This window comes from Centruroides vittatus, unplaced genomic scaffold (genome assembly GCF_030686945.1).
Source record: "Centruroides vittatus isolate TY-2023 unplaced genomic scaffold, ASM3068694v2 contig_7, whole genome shotgun sequence".
Taxonomy (NCBI): Eukaryota; Metazoa; Arthropoda; class Arachnida; order Scorpiones; family Buthidae; genus Centruroides; species Centruroides vittatus.
The window spans coordinates 3176359-3195336 of record NW_027122442.1 but is presented as its reverse complement, the minus strand read 5'-3'; the positions used below and the strand labels follow the sequence as shown (position 1 = coordinate 3195336).

The following is an 18978-nucleotide window of genomic DNA, read 5'->3' as shown; positions in this document are numbered from 1 at the left end:
CGGCGAATTTTCTCTTTTAGCATATCGTTTGACTAGTCCAACACTGAAAATTTTAGCTTTCCAATTAGTGTAAACCAATTTCTCTAAGCGAATAAAAACATCGGTTAATGTTAACTATGGTTCCAAAATGGACGGCTCGTTTCTGATTCCAGCAAATAGAAGAAAGGAAGCAGTTAGGACGCACGTTCTAATCTAACCTAACCTAACCTAACCTATTCTAATAATTTTGTTGGTAATAATTATGGTAATTTATTAGAATAGGTTAGGTTAGGTTAGATTAGAACGTGCGTCCTAACTGTTTCCTTTCTTCTATTTGCTGGAATCAGAAACGAGCCGCCATTTTGGAACCATAAGTAACATCAAGGCCAGTTGATCGCTTCGCTAGTAAGGCTGTCCACCAATTCTCTCTGTCTATTGTACCGAGCGTATAGACGCTAGTTGATATTTTCTCCGCTTGTGGCGCTGACGATCGGTGACAATCTAGTGACCATCCATCGTCAGCGTTTCAGTATAGAGGAGTTTGGAGACGTCGTTGCGTTAAGTATTTTTCTCATTAATGCCGGATGAAAACTTTTGGCAATCAAGAAATGAGCTGCTGCAAACGATGTTCCCTAGTTCGTGAAAAAAAGCATGGGAATGCTTCGAAAAAAGCGAAATAATAATACAGTATTTTTCATACCTATAAGACGTTTTTAGGAAGAAATAATAATCGAGTAGTATTGGCATGGAAAATACAAACTTTTTCACACTAATACTATTTAATGATCTCTTTTCGATTCTTAAAGATACCAGTAGTTAATCGTTAATTTAAATATATTTTTTTTACTCGAAAAGTACGCAAACTTAGCAAAACTAGATTACCTATAGTGTCTACTATAAAAAATTTCACATTTTCGGACCATATATGATAATTTATTAAAATGCTGTGTATTAAATCTGTTATAAAATTATTACTTTTGTTAATTAAGAGTCTAAGAATAAATATCGATATAACCTTTCGAAAAAATTTGCTTATTTTTTCGCAAAAATAAGCACATTTTTTTAGATTAGTAAAAAAGTTTCGAAAAATTTTCGCGGAAATATGGTGATATTGAAGGTAAGAATTTATTATCATTAATATTGGAGAAGTACAGTACGTAGGATTGTGAACAAAAGCAACATATATTGTTTTAAAGTTGAAATTAAAAGTATAGCTGTGGTAAAAGTAACATTGCTTCAGTTTACATCTCTAATATAAATAAAATTCTTTATAGAAAAAGCAGAAGTTTATTACATAAAAAAAATTAATTTATTGAATAAAGTGTACACTGTTTTTGAATGAATTTTACAAACTGCAGAAAACAGAAATGTACTTAGCTTCCTCCTCATCAGAAATTTACAATATGAATTAGACTTAATATTTACATTTAATTACATTAGACTTTTAATATTTTTCTAGAAGTGAACTTATGATACAGTCTGAGAACTTTTTCCACAGTTTGACTTAATTGTCCAGTCCAATTGGTTAGTAAAGGGCTAACAAACTTTGTTGCTATAATATTGCACATGCGATTATTGTGATTTGAATGTGCACCATCAGTGTTAGCCTTACACCACAGTACAGGGCAGTTTTTCAAGTATGGCAAAATGACCTTTATCAGCTTAACTTTCAAACTAGCCAGACAAGGATTTGTGTATGTCAATACATCATCAAAAAAATCTGTAAGAATTCTAATCACTCCCACCAACGCTGGTCTCGGATAACGAAGCTGTCCTCTATCTTGGTTTGATATTAAGCCAAAAAGAGCTCCATTACTTGCAGGATGGTTGAGGATTTCAAGGCACTCATAGCATGCAATCTTCTCTTCAAGAACTCTAATTAAGTAACCACTGATAAATGCCAGAGAAGCATTTTCAATTGTACAGGGAACACTGCAGTCTTGTGTAACAGATTGCAATTTTTGCAAAATTGACAGTGAAGAATCATGCAATTTACAGAGTTTATCTTTAACATTATAATTGGTTTCTGTCATAACAGGTAACAACTTTGAGGAGGAAGAAGAGCATGGTGCATTTCCATTCTGTGCAGCCTATAAGATACCAACTTTTAAAATCATTTGCGTTGTAAGAGATGCTGATGGTGCATCTAATTTGTCATTTCCTCCATTAAACTGACGAATGCAGCTAAAGAATGACTCAATTGGATCACTGTTAAATCTCTCGTCAAAACATATCTGAATTTGACGGTATTCGGCAAGTACTTTACAACATCAACTGTGCTGAGTGTTGTCAGATAGAGAGCTACACAATGAATGTATTTTTATCTATATACCAAGCTGCTGTTGAAGAGAAAGTCCCGTCAACTGTGTATAACTCACGAATAGATATAACAATATACAAGTATAACTATATATAATTATCACAATTTCATAAAATAGCTATACCTGCACACAAAAGTACAAAACGACCAATTCACTGAACGCGTGAGTCTCACCGTTAACTAGCGATCTTCGCAGCGGCGAAAAATGGAAACAGTGTGAATATGGCAATTTTCCTTACGGCGGACGGCCTTACTAGCGAAACGATCAACTGGCCTTGGTAACATTAATCAAAAAATTGCGTTATGGTTTCTCATTCGTTTTCATTATTCACATAGTTTCAGTCCCTTAGAATGACTCTTCATTCTTTCATGCTACTGGAGTTTCGGTGGAAAGAGGTATGTCAAATACTGTACAGTACCAGTATATGTGTGACAAGTCCATTGAAAAAAATACAAGACTAATTTTACACTAGTTGTCTTTTCTTTTAATATGTTGTTCAAACGTAATATACATACTGTAGTTAATTGAAACTTTTTGTTCAGAATTATACGCACAAATTCAGTATTACGGTGTTAATTTGTGCTGTGCCGTACTTTGTGACGATTATATTTCCGCCGAAAGAATTCAAAATTAGTTTCACTTTTTCTCATTTATACGACATTCAGTTTCCACAAAAAACGTATAAACAGGGTTCGACTGTACGTGCGAAAACATATTCTATATTGTATATAAAACGAACGTTATAAATACCATTTTAATTAAGAAATGAAACAAATCAATCAGTTTTGACTTATTTTATTTTATAATGACTTCTAGTCTAGTCTATTGGAATATATTTTTGTGTGTGAAAGAGTAGAAGCTTGAAGCAAATGATCATGTAATAGAAACGTTGATAACAAATTGTATAATAAAGAGTTTCACGGTACTGTTTTGATATAAGATGGGGCAGAAACACTACAAACATCGAATTTTACGTAAATTCTACATAAAATCCGATTATTTTCAAGATTCGAATGCGAATATGAGAAATAAAACTATATAATTTGTATTCATTTAAAATTGTAGACGAAAATCTAAAAAAATTGTGCAAATATTTGATAACTTTGAGGTTTTTTTTTTTTTTTAGTTGAGATTACGATGAGTATCGCTGGTTTGTACAGTAAAACCTGATTTAACAAACAAAAATTTCCGGTCTATATGTCGTATGTGAAAATTAACACCCTGTTAATTTTAAAATGCTTTTTATATGTAATTAAATTAACTGGTTATTTTTTTAATTCAAGCGTCACCGCTCATAAAGTGTATTTTCCAAAAAAATGTTACATCGTGTAGTCGTTTATTACAGTGCACAGAATAAGCAACAATACGTATAGAAAACGCTTTTGTAAAATTAAACTACAGACGCATAGTTAATTTTAATTAGGCAAACGTATTCAAATAAGTAAAAACTGATAGACTAACTAATATGTCAGTTTTTTAACACACGCATTCGGAAAACCTACTTTATTATATAATGGACTTTCGGGGTTAACGAATACTCCCTTGTCCGAATTAGTCCGTTAAAAATCGAGGTTTTACTGTATATGGCTTGCATATGATATGCAAGGGCTGCCATACCGATATAGCAGCTCCTTGAACAGTAATGTATTGCTGGTGGTTGTGGGCTATTGAGTTTTACGGTTACCCACCTATGTTAAATATAGGCAAGCCATCAACCACGTGGGTGATCGACCCACACAGAAATTTCTGGCTACATCCCAGAATATCGGAATAGTTAAATATCTTTCAATGCATAATCTAGAATATTTTCCCTTGACATTTTCCTTTATATATAGGCCTAAGTTAACTATTAAAGAGAGAAGTTTCCAAAATGCAGTGATAAAGCAACTAAAGTTAACGCTTCCTTTTCACAACAGATGACAGTTTAATTGCATTTATCAATTATGTTTTCAAACAAAACAATTATAATTCGATCGAAAATTGACGGATGATGGCCATGTCCATGCAGGTAATGGAGCATAACGTTACACTGCGAAAGGATATAGAGAAATGTAAAATGCCTCGCAATTCCGTAAAGTTTTTCATAAAGTCGTAGCAATTTAGTTATATTTTATACGCCCGTATTTAAATTTTAATACATTCATTTAGTCTTAGAATCGTAGTCTTAGAATCGTTAAAATATTCATTATTCCACGTCACGGTTAAATTTATGATACTCGTTACGCAATCGTTTATTATAATAATTCGACATCAAACAAGAATTTTGGCTATTTGTAATCCGCTAAGGAAATCGCCATTAATTACGTAACTAGAAGAATGGTTCGGTGACTAATCCGATGCAAACCGGATTCGGATAATCGAGAGAGAGAGAAATAATTTAACAGTAAACGTACCTGACGTAAAACGAATCTCCTCTCTGATTTGATACAACTTCGTCGTATTCTGTAAAGTTTTGCAAGGATAAAACGTAAAAAAAAGAGAATCTCGACAAGTGAAATATGAGAAAATAAGACGTAGTGTACAGTACGGTACCTTCTTTGAAATGCTGTACAATTAAATTGACTCGATCTTGAATGGTCAGCAGCAGCAAAACCGCTTCTTCCCTGGTCATTCCCCGCATATCTACGTCGTTAACCTGGGTAAAAATAGCCGAAACCAAATTTTAGTTCACAGTCGAAGAATTAAAAATTTCTTCACAAATTCCAAACCACACAGAATTTTCGACGATGGAGGGAAAAATTTCGCAAAACGCTTTACCTTTAAAATTTTATCTCCCGGCTGAAGACCCTGCAACAGAGCCGGACTTCCGGGTTGGACGGCAGTGACAAAGATTCCCACTTCGTTTCCTCCGGTGAGTCTGATGCCGACGCTTCCCTCTTTTTGAAACGACACGAACCTAGGATCCGACCTACAAACGTTTACGTTTAAATAAGATTAGAATAAACTGAATGTCGGGAGAAAAAGCCGAAAAAAGGGGAACCCACATGGTTTTATTTCTTCTGGAAAGGTCCTCATCGAACGCTTCTCTTCTCCCGCCGTATTCTGTAAAATAATTTGGGATGATCGCGGTTCGATTCTTCCGTTTAATGGAAAAGGCAGACTTACCGTCGATCCTGGGCAGAGGCGGTCTAGGAGGAGGTTCCTCGTCTTCTAGACTTATGGGCGCCCTAGAATGACCGTGTCCCGTAAGGAGTGGCGTAGCGGGCTGATCCAATTGGCTTAGAGATATGTCCATCAGCGGCCCTCTGTTCCTGCCTCCTTGCATCCTTCGAAAAAGCAGAAATGACAACCGGAAAGAAATACAAGAAAGGAAATATACTAAGTTTATTGCGGACTGGAATGAATTACTCACCGAGAAAGATTATTTTTGTCTTCGCTACAGTCGGGAGAAACGGGCGATCGATAGTCTCCTAAAACGAAATCGAATTTCATAAGAATAGAAGGAAGATATTTGATTGATAAGATAAGGCCGATTAATTGTGAAAATAGAAAAAGTAACTGTTATTACAAAATCATACGAAATGTTAGTTAAGCGATTCCCACGTCGAGATAGAATTCGGTTTTGTATCTTCATTTAAAATGATTTTAAACAAAAGAAACGCGGAAAAGCCTTTTAAATATGACTTATACAGATAGTTAAATCCTTGTTAATTTGAAATTAATTATTTTTCTTTGAATATGTTGCTTATAAAATTCTAATTTATGTATTACAGCCACGACGTACGTTGTAATTATGTGAATAGCGCGTGTATAAACCCTTAGCCAAAATGAATCGAGTGACTGGAGGATGCCATGCTCGAGAGTTTTGCAAAGGTATACGATGAAAAGTTTTACTAAATAATATTTTATCGTGGTAAACAATAACGCGACTTCCAATCGAGTGACGAGCAACAAAATTTTACGCCGTTTTAATGCAGTAAATATAATCGAAATAAATTTCAATGATTTTAATTACGTGACGTCGCCGCTGGCACACAAAAGAATTTTAAAAAAGATTGCGCGCGTTGGTGCTAGCGACCTTGGACATTATCACTTCGACCCACTTTAACTCCAAAACGAAACCACGGACCCTCGATTTTTATTGCATTTCTAATTTCCTCGCCTCATATTATGTAAAATGATAAAGTATAATCAAAATCGACCGATCAAATTTCGAGAACTTAATTCTACAAGCCACGTAGAAGAAGCTTCGCTAATGCTCTGTCTCAAATATACGCATCCCGTAGAATCTCGACTCTTAACGAAGGTTGGTGTGGTCAAAAATGACGAGAAACTTCGTAAAATAGCTTTGTATCTGACCAAAAGCGGTTTATCGTCATCGTTGTTTATTTGTGTATCGTCCATTGCGAAATTGCAAACGGCGACACGGTTAAGAATAGAAACCGGGTAACGACCCCTTCGAGACGCTTACCGGCAATACCCACGAGTCCTGAAGGGAAGTAGCTCGGAGGGTTAATTTTCTCGAGAAACCGACCTTAATCGCTACCCGAAGAAATTCTCGTCCACCTTAAAGTCGGGAAAATATATTGGAGTTACGCAATAAAATGTCGCTTAGACCGGTGCTATCCAAACTTTTCGATTCGCGAGCCAATTGCGGGCAATTTGGGTAGGTAGACGATAGACAAATATTTTTTATATTTCGTATTCACAAAAAGTAGGTCTATTTTTTTTAAAATCATTTATAAGTTACGTGTCAAATATGTCAGCGGGACGGAATTAGCCCGGGGTGGGTTGATCGCTCTATTTTTCCAGATAATTTTCGGATTTAATATTTTTTCATTATTCTTTTTCTACGTTCGATCAGTCGCTCCTGGATTTCTTCCGATAAATTAGTTTAAAACATAGAAAAAATAGAATCGCCGTACAAAGAACGGAAACGAATAATCACGCATTGGATTAATTTCCGAAAGACGAAAAGGATAAGGTTCGGTTCCCGAAGACAGTCTGTCCTGGATTTTTCGATTTTTCAACGTTTCCATTAATATTAAGCGCTTGGTGCTGCTCGTCGTTGCTACGAGGCGTTTCGATAGTTCGGACGACGAAAGTCGGACATTTTCCGAAAGATCGATCATACTGGCACTCACCTCTGGTGGGAGGTTGAACGTAGAGATTCTGATTGGTCCACTGCAGTCCGGTGCTGGCCACGTCCACGAAATTTTCGGCGGGATCTGAAACGTAGAAGTTTTAAAGGAGAAACGATCGACGCGAAAGAGAAACGAAGAAAAAAAAAATCTACCTTTGTTCTGACGACGGGGCACTTCGAACGGCGTTCCGTCGGACCATTGTCGACGTCGGCGTTCGTCGGAGGCGTCGTCGCGTCTTCCCGCTTCCCGGCGGACGATCAGTTGCAGCCTCTCTTTGCTGTTCTCTATCAGTTTCCGCGCCTCTTTCAGACTCATGGCGTCGGTGCTGGTCGCGTTGATCTGTGCGGGAAAGAAGATCTTTCTATTTTTATTCTTTCTTTCCTCTAACCGGTACGGCGAGAGGGGTAGATACCGACCTTGACGATGACGTCTCCTTCTCGGACGCCTCCTTCTTTCTCCATCAGCGACCTGTTGGTGATTTCCTTGACGTAGATGCGACAGCCCAGGATGATACCGAAATCTGTTCCGAAACCATGTTACAGTTAGTCTTTCGGTCCCGGAGGTAACGCGGCGTCGTCCGTCGATCAGTTCCGTTCGCATTTTCCCCGTTTTCGACCGACGAAGGGCGACGGTCTTTCGTTTCTCGCGATTAATTCCGGAGCGACGAAACCATCGCCATCTTTACCGTCTCGGACTCGGAATTCACTGTGTCGGTTAACACCATTTTCGAATCCGGATTTTCTGGACGTTCCGAAAGAAGCGAACGCATCGGCGGGCGACGTGACGAGAAAAAATAAGATTTCTTACCGTCTTTCTTCTTGCTCTTGGTCAGAGTTATTTTGATGGATTGAGGTTCGTCGGGAGGAGGAGGCAATACCACTCTTCTCTTGATCACCTGTCAAAAGACAAAACGTGTGTCAACCGGCAATCTTCTCGTCCGACGAAGTCGTCGGAAATAAAAAATGTCGGAATAGAAAACGAAGCAAGACAATGCTCCGTGAGGGTCCGAGAAGAGAAAAAGAAATGACGGGAACTCACCAAATCGACGGAAGGTCCGCAGTCTCTCAGTACTTGTACGGCCGTGTTGTAGTTGACGTTCTCCAAGGATATTCCGTTGGCGCTAATCACGCGGTCGTTGACCCTGTCGAATAAAGGTCGGAGGTCAGGGGCAAAGAGAGTAAACGGAAGAAGCGGAAGAAGCTCACTTACCGGAGTTTTCCTTCGGCCGGACCCGCCTTGAGGACGTCCGACACCGCGATGGCCGGATCGCCGTTGGCGAAATGCGGGTTATCCCTTCCTCCGCTGACGGCGATGCCAAACCCGTATCCTGGCACCCTGGTCAGCGTCACCGTCCGGAACTCCCACGTCACGCGTTGCCCATCCTGAAACAAAAGACCACCAGATTAAAATAAAAGGACGTAAGAAGTGAAACCCAATCAAAATAATGCTAATCTACATCGTCGGGATGGACAACCTTTTTAAATACGCGTACCAAAATCGTCAAATCCCGGATGCAAAATTTTCTCACGTGCCAACCGAAAGTTTTGTAGCATATTATTTGATCTAGCGGCCAGACGAAAAGCTAGATTAGGCGAATTTTCCGCTAAATTGGAATCTTGCTTGTAGGTCAGTACAGATGCGACGGTAATTCTTTATTTGCTGTGGCAGATCCAAATGATCAGTAGGATGTTACTCCCACATTCGCGAATGAGTAAATACAATACGTGTTCAATACTATAAGTTGCTAACCTATAATTTCATTCTTTACACGTTAATCCACTTATCCAAATTTTCGATCCGAATCATCTGCAGAACAAATCGATTCAAATAATCGAAATTCCATTGCGTATCGTAGAAACAGGTATCTTTAAAATAGACTATTTGTTTCGTTTCCTTATTACTAAAACAGCTGATAGCGTTTGTTTCTTTATTGCATTTTTATTTAGTTTCGCTGTATTGAATGAAATTGTATTCTACTAAGTTAAAGCGTACAACTCAGAGATGTTGCGTACTTATTTTTTATGGCAAGCCCTGGGTTGCGTGCCGGAAAAATGTCCTTGGCGTACCACGTTTGGCACGCGTGCCAAGGGTTGCCCACCCCGATCTAGACCACATTCTAATCGGACGCAGTTTCGCGCCGACGTCGCTTCGATTCGTCTAACCATAAGGCGAGTGTGGACGATTCCGATGGAAATATTTAATCCGCGATGTCGTTTAGAAGTGGGAAACACGAACTTCGTATTGTCATCTTCCGATCCGACGGATTCGGATACGACACGAAAAACAGCTTCGACCCTCTCCCCTTCGACACGACTAATTTGTATCCCGTACGCGTTGTCTCGGAGCATCCCGAAGATAATGGAAAAATGAACGGCGAGAGAGTGAATCTTTAGAATGTTGTAGCAACTTACTGTGGTTAAAGGGATTCTGGACGCGAATTCGACAACTACTCGTTGATTTTGTCCGACAGAAAAAGTACGGAGGATAATCTCTATCAATTAAAGCACACATAACAGCCGAACATTCGATTTATTTAATTCTTCTCTTCTAACAAACGCTATTCAAATTTTGGAGGTAAAATTACTACGGCTTACAAGGGCAAGTCACCACTGATTTTAGTAATATTGTAAACCTTCATCGAGCAAAGGGACTAAAAGCGCTTCTCAAATAATTAAATTGCATGGATTTATAACTTTTGTCTATTTATTTTCTATTAAAAATGTGTATTTTCTTTCTCTAAAAATTCGTTTTCGAAACTGTCCATTGAAAATAAATTTAAAGTTTATTTTTAAAACTCGAATAATTATTTTATAATTTTATTATTCTTAAGTTATAACTTTAATTATGTTTGCTTGTTTCGTTAGCTTTGAAAAGGAAATACACTTATGATAAAAACATCGCCGAAACGTCGAACCAGAAAAGTGAATGAAAAAATGACTGTTTATTGTCACGTATAACAACTCAATGTTAGTATATTGGGGGTTAATAATGTTTCGAATTTATTTAATTGCTTAAAATGTCAAATTATTCATAATATTCTAATATTTCCCAATGTAAAAAACTGTACATTTACGGACAGCAATTCCGAAAACAAATTTTAAATAAAAGAAAATGCACATTTTTAAACGCGCTCTGTCCCTTTGCTCAATGAAGGTTCATACCGAGGCTTACCCACACACACAATATTACTGAAATCATTGACAACCATGTCGTGACCCGCTTTGTTCCAGTCAACTCGTCGTAAAAAAGCAAAAAAATCATTCGGTCTGTTTTGGAATTATTCCCGTAAAAATACACGTTTCTATGGAACTACCGACAACCTTTCTCTTAACGAACACAGATACTATTGTTCGGAATACGAAAATCAATATGAATGCACGTTTTATTTAATAATTATCCCGTTCAATTTACGAACCGATTTAAATTTCGCGCGGATTCTGAAGTTCTTTTGACGCTCGCGGGGTGGCATCTGTGTTACAATTTTTGTAAATCATTTACGATCAGTGCTTCAAAAATGCGTCCAGAACATAATAGTAAATCTAATAGCGGAGATAAATGCTTCCATTCCATTCAATTATATAAAACCTGGTTACAAAAAACAGTCAACAATTCCTCTACCATCGCATAGTGGTTCGGATCACCTTTTTAGCGCAAATTACTTGCACGTTGTTTAAATAACTGTAATCGTTCAAATTAAAAAAAGCAAACAATAAATTTTATATTAAGTTTAATTTTTTGATTAAAATCTAAAAATAATTATACGTATAACAATAATTGATTTAAAACATCTATCATTCTCTGACAAATAAGGTTTTAATTTTGATCCGTTTATCTTTAAAATCAGTTCAAGATTGCGGAAAAACATTCTCGTCGTATTACCATCATTAGTGAAACCCAGTGGCGTAGCGAGGGGGTGCAAGGGGGTGTATCATGCACCGAGCGCCACTCGCAGAGGGGCGCCCAAATGGTCTCCCAGACAAACTATATGTGTTTCTGGAGGGAGAGAGGGGCGCCAATAAAGTGTCGGGCGCCAGTTATGTTCGCTACGCCACTGGTGAAACCTTAACCAGATTTTGTGATTGGTCTACCAGAATTGTAACTTTCTGATTGTTTCAGACTTTTTCTTTGAACCAGTTTTATCATTTCCTTTCGTTTGGCATTATATCCAATCTGTAACTGATACGCAGCAAACATTCTAAGAATACCATTCAAGTATGGAGGTCGGAAAACCAGTTATCATTTTCAATTTCTAGCTTTGTTTTTTTTTTTTTTTTTGGTAAATAATTTTAAAATTATTAATTTTTTTTGATTTTACTTTACATATATAACAAGTTTGAGTAAGAAACCGTATTTGTTACTGTGTTATATATTTTTCCATCGACCATTGTTATTTATTATTAAATCGTATTCTAACTATAACACTATTTGTTTATTTATAATGTGTTACGGTTCGAAATTTGATCCAGAATCATTGGCGTGTCCGGGATTTTAAGAGTATGGGTGCTGCTCGATGCAGATTCGGGAATTTTGAGTAATGTGCCTTACTACTTGATATATGTCAGTCATTGGGGATGATGCACTGTATCCTCGGAGAGTTTGATCGAAATGTCATATCATTCCCTCGTAAGGCACGCACCTCCTGTGGTTTTTTAGAGGTCAGCTACCTTTGAATTATTATATTTCTTTTTTTAAGCGTAGTACTCAAATTCAGAAACAAGCAATAGAAACAGTAGCTAAAAATTGTCTTTCCGCATGGAATGTAGCCACGTACGGAAACCGGAATATGGAAATTCAAAATATACGCCGTCTGTTGCCTACCTGGCTGATAAAAATGGTGCTGGAGAATGTTGTGTGTATAAATTGAATATTCATTCTCCATTTTCGATTATATGGAGTGAAATAACGCAGGAGACGAATTTGGGCGAGAAAGATAGTTCGAATAGATCAAGATTAGGGGAGATCAAATACTTTCGAATCCAAATTATAACTATATTCTTACGAAAACCTTTTGATGTATATTTGACAAGTTATTATTTAATCTCACAAATATAGAACAAACCACATTTTCTAGGTACTCCGATCACCATAGTTCAAATGCTATTCTCCCACGTGACATTTAAGACGTCGTTACTAAGCGGCCTTCCCGTTGGTGTGATTTATTACCGTTCCGCTTTCCGCGAGGCAAGAGTTGAAAATTTTCAAATTTGTAATTCTGTCGACTTCGACGGTAAAAGTGACGTCATTTTACGTTCCGGTCGACGATTTTCGTCGTTCGTTTCCGCATGTCAGTACAAGGCTTCCGTAACCTAATTGAAACGGAACGTAAAAAAAAATGCTAAACAATTATTTTCATTTTTTTAGATGAAAGACGACGCACGGTAACACCGAATATCGAGGATATTTCTAAATATTTACGTACAAAAGAAATTGACACTATTCGAAACTCTCTCTCTTCTTTCAGCCTATCGGTTCGGTTACACTTACCGAAACATAAAATGGAGACAGAAATCGTTCCGTGGAGTAATATAGATCTTTCTAGGCGAAAGAAGTTTACATTTTCTTACAAGAACGTTCTTAAAATTTTCTTAAGGCAGTATAAAATAACTGTTAAGCTTTGGCAGTCCTCGTAGAAGAAATGTTTCTGTCGCGCATGCAAAATTAAGATATTTGATTGGAGGAATCTAAGAGAAGGAACTTCCATCGAGGACTGCGACACTGCATTCGACAAATAAGAAATACGTAACCAAAAATTATATCAAAAACGATAAATGACGAAAAATACATAGTCGATAAACACGTCAGTATTTAATCGTTATCATTAATACATTTGCCTTAATCGAAATTGTTTCATTAACTATCATCAATAAGTGTATTCGTTTTGGGAGAAATCATTGAAATAAATACCAAACGATACTCCAAATAAACATTGATTTCCAATGTTTCTTTCGAGTATGCACCCCCAGCGCATTCGAAGACTGATTCTAGTCCACCACGGACGTAGAGTTCCTAAACTTACAAACCGATAAATAAATCATTTATCAGGAAAAAAGGGAAATAAATGAAACTAACGCGAAAACTTTCTTCTTCACTTTCTCTGAAAATAGTCTTAAAGCACCAATGACTATTCACTTGTCAAGACGTATTAGAAATAAAACGTAATGTAATAGTTTATTTCTTCTTGACAATAAAAATTATTATTATTATTATTTTCGATAGTCGATAATTTTTTTTTTCTGTCGTAACGTCGTGTTTATAGCATTTCTTTTGTTTACAACCTCGCCGACATCTAACTTTCTCAGTTTTAACACTTCCGCTTCATTGCAGACTCCATCGGTGGCCGAGAATAATAAAACCACCGAACACCGGTGTCGGGGTTGTTCCCGGGTATTATTCTCGTGTATTGGCATCTACTGCATTCGACTTACAATTATACCCAATCTGTAACTGATACGCAGCAAACATACTAAAAATACCATTCAAGTATGGAGCCAGTTTTCCCATGGAAAATCTCACATCTTAGCAGATCGCCCTCGTGTTGCATTGCCTTATCCTATCAAACCCAACCAAAATCACTGCAATTGTACTGCAATAAATAACTGAAAGTTCTGTCCGTTTTGTAAGAATGAAAACAAATATATAACAGTTTAAAGCTAGTAAATTTTATATGATTATGGTAAGCTTTTTATAATGAGATACTTGTGTAATGTAGAGCGACGTTTCTCAACCTCGAATAAATATAGAGACATGAAAATCGGTATCGTTCTCGACCCGATGAAATCTTTGTCTCGTTCGAAAGAGCGGGAGGTTTTCCTTCGTCTCGTTTAATTTCGAAATTAATGGAAATATTTTTCAGAATTTACATTTTCTCCCATTTGGAATAGCTTCTGTAAGTAGTATACTATTCTCTCGACATCCGGTCGTACACAGCAAAATTTTCTTCTGACGCAATTTTCCTTTTGAGTATAGAAAAATTTAAATTTTTAAACAAGTTTGCGTATTTTTGACACGTTAGAAAAACATCAATTTGGTAAAAAAAAACAGAGGGAACTCGAATTTGGGGATAAAAAAATTGAGGCTTTTAAATTCACTTTTTACTTCCAATCGTAATACTGTATGCTTAAAGAAAGCTCGTTACTGTTCGATTAAGGGGCGACACATTCGTTGTCACTCGATTTCTTAAATTCTCGTCGAGAGACTCCCATCCGAACTTGGATAAAAACCTAGATTTTGAATATTCTTCAAAACAGTTCGATGCAATCTAAGTTGTTGCGGTATTTCATCTTCGATTTGATAAAGATCTGTTTCTAGTGTAGCTTGTAACAAGTCAGTATCAATCCCCTAAGGTCTTCCACTATGTGGTATATCGAGATTAAAATCTTTCTGAAAAGATCCGCGCAAATAAATATTCGAACCAACAGCGGCACGAGTCTTCACCATAAACATCGTTTACGTTTCGATTGATTTAAGCAGTCCTATTATTGTTATTATTTTCTAAATTCACCAAGCAATAGCGAGGTTGAGGCCGAAGTTTTAAACGCGAAAACGTGTACGTCGGACGTTCGGCGCCGCTTTCCTGTAAGCCTGGAAATTTGGCAAAGGCCTTTGGAATGTCGAGCATGATTCCACTGACTTTCCAAACACCATTGTCAAACTTCTAGGCTCGAAGTGGGACGCGGCTTCTAGGCTCGAAGGATAGGAGTCCGCCGTACAGGAAAGCGGCACCGAACGTCCGACGTACACGTTTTCGCGTTTGAAACTTCGGCTTCAACCTCTCTAATGTGTCGAAGATAAAATTTATCCACTTCTTCATCGACGCCGTATTTAAACCGCATGCGTTAGAAAAATGAATACGACGTATTAACTCTAATATACTTCTAAAGAACTGTAAGTCGTTCTTTACGGAAATTCTTGCCGGTTCGACAGGCGCGCCACCTATCCGAATCAACGCGACGCTCCGTTACCGACTCGAATTTTGAAAGATAAGAAACTACGAAGACGAGAAAAAGAATTAATATAATTAATGGTGTTTCTTCCAACCTACCATCAAAAATTAAACGGAAGAAGATCGATCCCGGCATCCGAAACGAATCGTCGGTCGAAGCCGCGTCCCACTTCGTTTTTCGAGGAAAAGAGACGTTTTACTCCCTCCGAAGGAATTCTTCCTGGTAGACGTCACAGAAGAACAATTCCGAAAACGCGAACTCGTTCCCCAGATAATTCTCGCCCGAATAATGTCCATTCCGAATATTTTTCCGTCGGAGGAAATTCTCTATTTCGAGTTAATTTCATTACTTCTACGTCTAAAATATGACACGGGTTCGGTCCATTCCGAGATCCACGTCCATTTCCGATGCCAATCTTGGAAAATAATTAGTTAACTGCGGAGTTAAAAACGTTTCGGAGTTTAAATGAGGAATACTTTTGAAAAGAGAACGGCTAAAATGTTCCTTCATTAAATTAAAGGGGGTGATAAAAGCTGTAATAGAAGTAGAAGTGAAACGACCGCGTTCCCGAACTACCTGTTGATATTTTTCCATATTATTTTAATATTAACTACTTGATTCGCACGGAAAGCGGCTCTCGCCATCGCGTCGTCCAAGACAGACAAGCAATATCGCCCGGGAAATTGACAACAGAGGAGAATAAGCATACCCGTCGAATACTTCTAAAAGGACGAGCCAAAAGATGACAGAATGCGCAGTCGCCAAAGCGGACCATCGTCGATCGAAAGAGGACGCTTCAAATGCTGTCTTTACGTATGCGAAGGATAACAATTTCTTGTCGAATTTTCTTAGCGGTCGGAGGTGAAAAAGTCGAAACGCCGGTAGCAATATCGAGCAAAATTTACTACCGCCTCGGGTCTCGTTCGGACGCGCCGTCGGCGCGCGACTCGCCCGGAAATGGCTGCGGTCGTCGCGCTCCTACGGGACGCCACGCCCACTTCCGGTCGATCTCCGACGACGGCTGACGACGATCGATCGATCGATCCGATCGTCCGCCGTCCCGCCTCGGAACTAGACCGAATCCGAAAATCCGAATCACCAGAAGATGATGATTTGGATTCGGATCCGGACGACGAACGGCACCACCGGACTTGCCAGGGACGAAAACGGACGAAGACTGTCCGGCCGCGGCGCGCGCTGCCCGAAACCGGATGGCCGGGTTTTCTTGGGAACGAAGAAAAACCCCCGAAACGCCAAACGTCTTTCCGCCGTTGGCCACTCTTCTTTCGGCCGACTCGAGAAACGCGCGGCCCGGCCGACAGTCGAGACGGCCGCGAAGGTCGAGAGGCCCGACAAGGAAAGGGCCCGGGGCCGAGGCATACCTGAGTCCGAGCGTCGGAGTCCATGGAGAGCAATCCGAAGCACAGGGTCCTCATGCGGTCCGTCTTTTCGGCACCCGGACTGGGCAGCGGGCGTCCGCACGGCGCACGTGGAATCTCCGTCCGAAGCGGCCGAGATTGCGCAGGGGCTCTGGCACGCGGCCCCGCATACCTGGCCGGCTACGGCCCGGGGCCACGGGGTAGAGGTGCGCCGGCATACCTGTGGCTGCCAGGGCTCTGGAAGGGACGTCGCGCCGGTCGACTCCGGCTCTCTGGCCGCGGAGGGCTCTTCCGGGCGTCCGTCCCGTTCCGTCTCCACTCTCCCCGGACTCTGAGAATCGGAGAGCCCTTTACGGACCGGAAGGGACGAGAAGTGACGCCACCGCGCCGCCTCCGTTGTTCGGACGCGTGGCCAGAGCATTCGCCGTCCGGCCAAGCCGCCGAGGCGACATTCGACGCAAATTCGTCCATGTCGTCGCCGGAAGGAGGCGCCCGGATCGTTCGAAGGAATTCGCTTAATGGCGGTTAAACGATGTAGTTACGTGCTTCCCGTGTCGGCGGCCTACTGGCGCCATCTGTCGAGCGACGGAGAAAATGAAAAGGCCAAAAATGAAAAGGCTTAAAATCATTTACTTACTTATTACTTTTAAGAAACTATAATTTTTAGCTTAGGAAAAAATTAAATTATTTTTCCTACATTCAAACATTGAAGGAAAATATATTTCCACGTACTTTCGGATTACCGTTGAATTCTCTTCAACGAAAATCCGAAAATACGCTTGATACTTTTTCGAAGGATCCGAGAAGACGGAGAAGAAAGCGACGATACGTTAAAGACAGCAGTCTGCCACCCCGGAAAAGGTGCGCATTCGAATTCCGGTCTACTCGAAAAATTTCCTACCCGTTTGGCTCGCCCCACTAGGGCCTAGCCGAATCCACGATAAGGAAGAAAAATGCTCTTTTAGCACTCGCAGTAGAGTTAAAAGGGGGGAACTAGGAATGTGGCGACCAGCATCGCTACGCAATGTTAAACTAAACCGACGATAACGTATTAACAGTGGCGAAAGTAACGTAACGCGCTTTTTAGCGTTACGAAATCCAATGGGTGGTGAACGGTCGGGCGGTTTCGAAAACGCGAGAGGTTTCGTAACGATCGCGGGGTGGAGGGAAAAACTTCGGTAAAGGGTAAACCTTATTTTTCTCTTCGTTATAATCCGTCGATCCGACCGGCGATTAGCTGGATCTTTTTCTTTTTGAAAGAATCAAGCGTATAACCGCGTTAAGCTATAAGTTATTTATCAATAGCTTACTTATCCTTAACCGACGGGCAATTCGAAGTCAGTCGATTTGACGATTTCGAATATTAATTTTTAGTTCATTCCTGGAAAGTTACGTCGGGACGAAATCGTCCAGTCGAATAGGCACTTTAACTTTACGATAAGAATTTTCGTGAAATGAGGACCGGAGAGGAAAAGTTTCGATTTTTGATTCTCTCGGTCGACATTGACTAAAATTAGCCAAACCGACTTAAAACCGCCATCGAATTTTCTTAATTCGTCCGGTTATCGCGTGGTAAGACGAAGGCAGAAAAATATTTTTCCCCTTTGAAAAGAAAACTCGTTCTTTTCCGCGTAGCAGAGTAGCAAAACCTCTAAACGCTGGTCGTGGGTTCGCACCATACCAACGGCTGGCCAAAACCGCCGAACATTGGTTCGTTCCTTTTGATTTCTTCACACGGGCACGACGTGATTCGGGTTTAGATTCGCTTTGCCCAGCTTAGCCAGCACCAGAAATGAGGTCGCTAAGAGAAAATCGCTAGGGAAAAACAAAGACGGAACAAAACCACGTCGACACGTTTCGAAGACCTTTTCACGCCTATCACAGGTTCGACTAATCCCGTAATCGGAGCCGGCGTTACCGTATGGGAAAACTGGGCATTTGCCCGGAACGAAAAATTTTCATAAATTTCGGACGTATTATTATTTTTATTTTTATTTATGTTACACGGCGCGAGTTGAATATTGATTTACGGAGCAAGGTATGGCATTTCAAAACAAATTTTTTTTTCATTTTAGGTTCGGGGATAAGGGCGTCAAATGCCTGTCTTGCCCCGGGCTGCATAAACTCTAGCGCCGGATCTGCCCATAATGGGACAGCGAGGGGTAAGAGTTAGCGACCCACATATTCCAGTCAAATCACCCATGAAAAGTTTTGAAAATCCAACCTAATTGGGTTCCCTAAATGGCAGGTCCACATCTTCGTTACTTGGGCC

At 39.6% G+C, this 18978-nt stretch overlaps 1 protein-coding gene across 1 annotated transcript in view; it reads right to left on the bottom strand.

The window, feature by feature from the left end:
* The window catches only part of LOC136980508 (tight junction protein ZO-1-like), a 69795-nt gene that overhangs the window by 37813 nt on the left and 13004 nt on the right, over positions 1-18978 (bottom strand). The window contains exons 3-14 of the mRNA XM_067276648.1: positions 8594-8766; positions 8423-8525; positions 8192-8279; positions 7801-7904; positions 7537-7723; positions 7385-7468; positions 5653-5710; positions 5406-5566; positions 5285-5342; positions 5058-5208; positions 4833-4935; positions 4694-4742 (exon numbers count right to left, since the gene is read on the bottom strand). Coding sequence (XP_067132749.1) covers positions 4694-4742; positions 4833-4935; positions 5058-5208; positions 5285-5342; positions 5406-5566; positions 5653-5710; positions 7385-7468; positions 7537-7723; positions 7801-7904; positions 8192-8279; positions 8423-8525; positions 8594-8766 — 1319 coding nt within the window. The remainder of the gene's footprint in view (positions 1-4693; positions 4743-4832; positions 4936-5057; positions 5209-5284; positions 5343-5405; positions 5567-5652; positions 5711-7384; positions 7469-7536; positions 7724-7800; positions 7905-8191; positions 8280-8422; positions 8526-8593; positions 8767-18978) is intronic.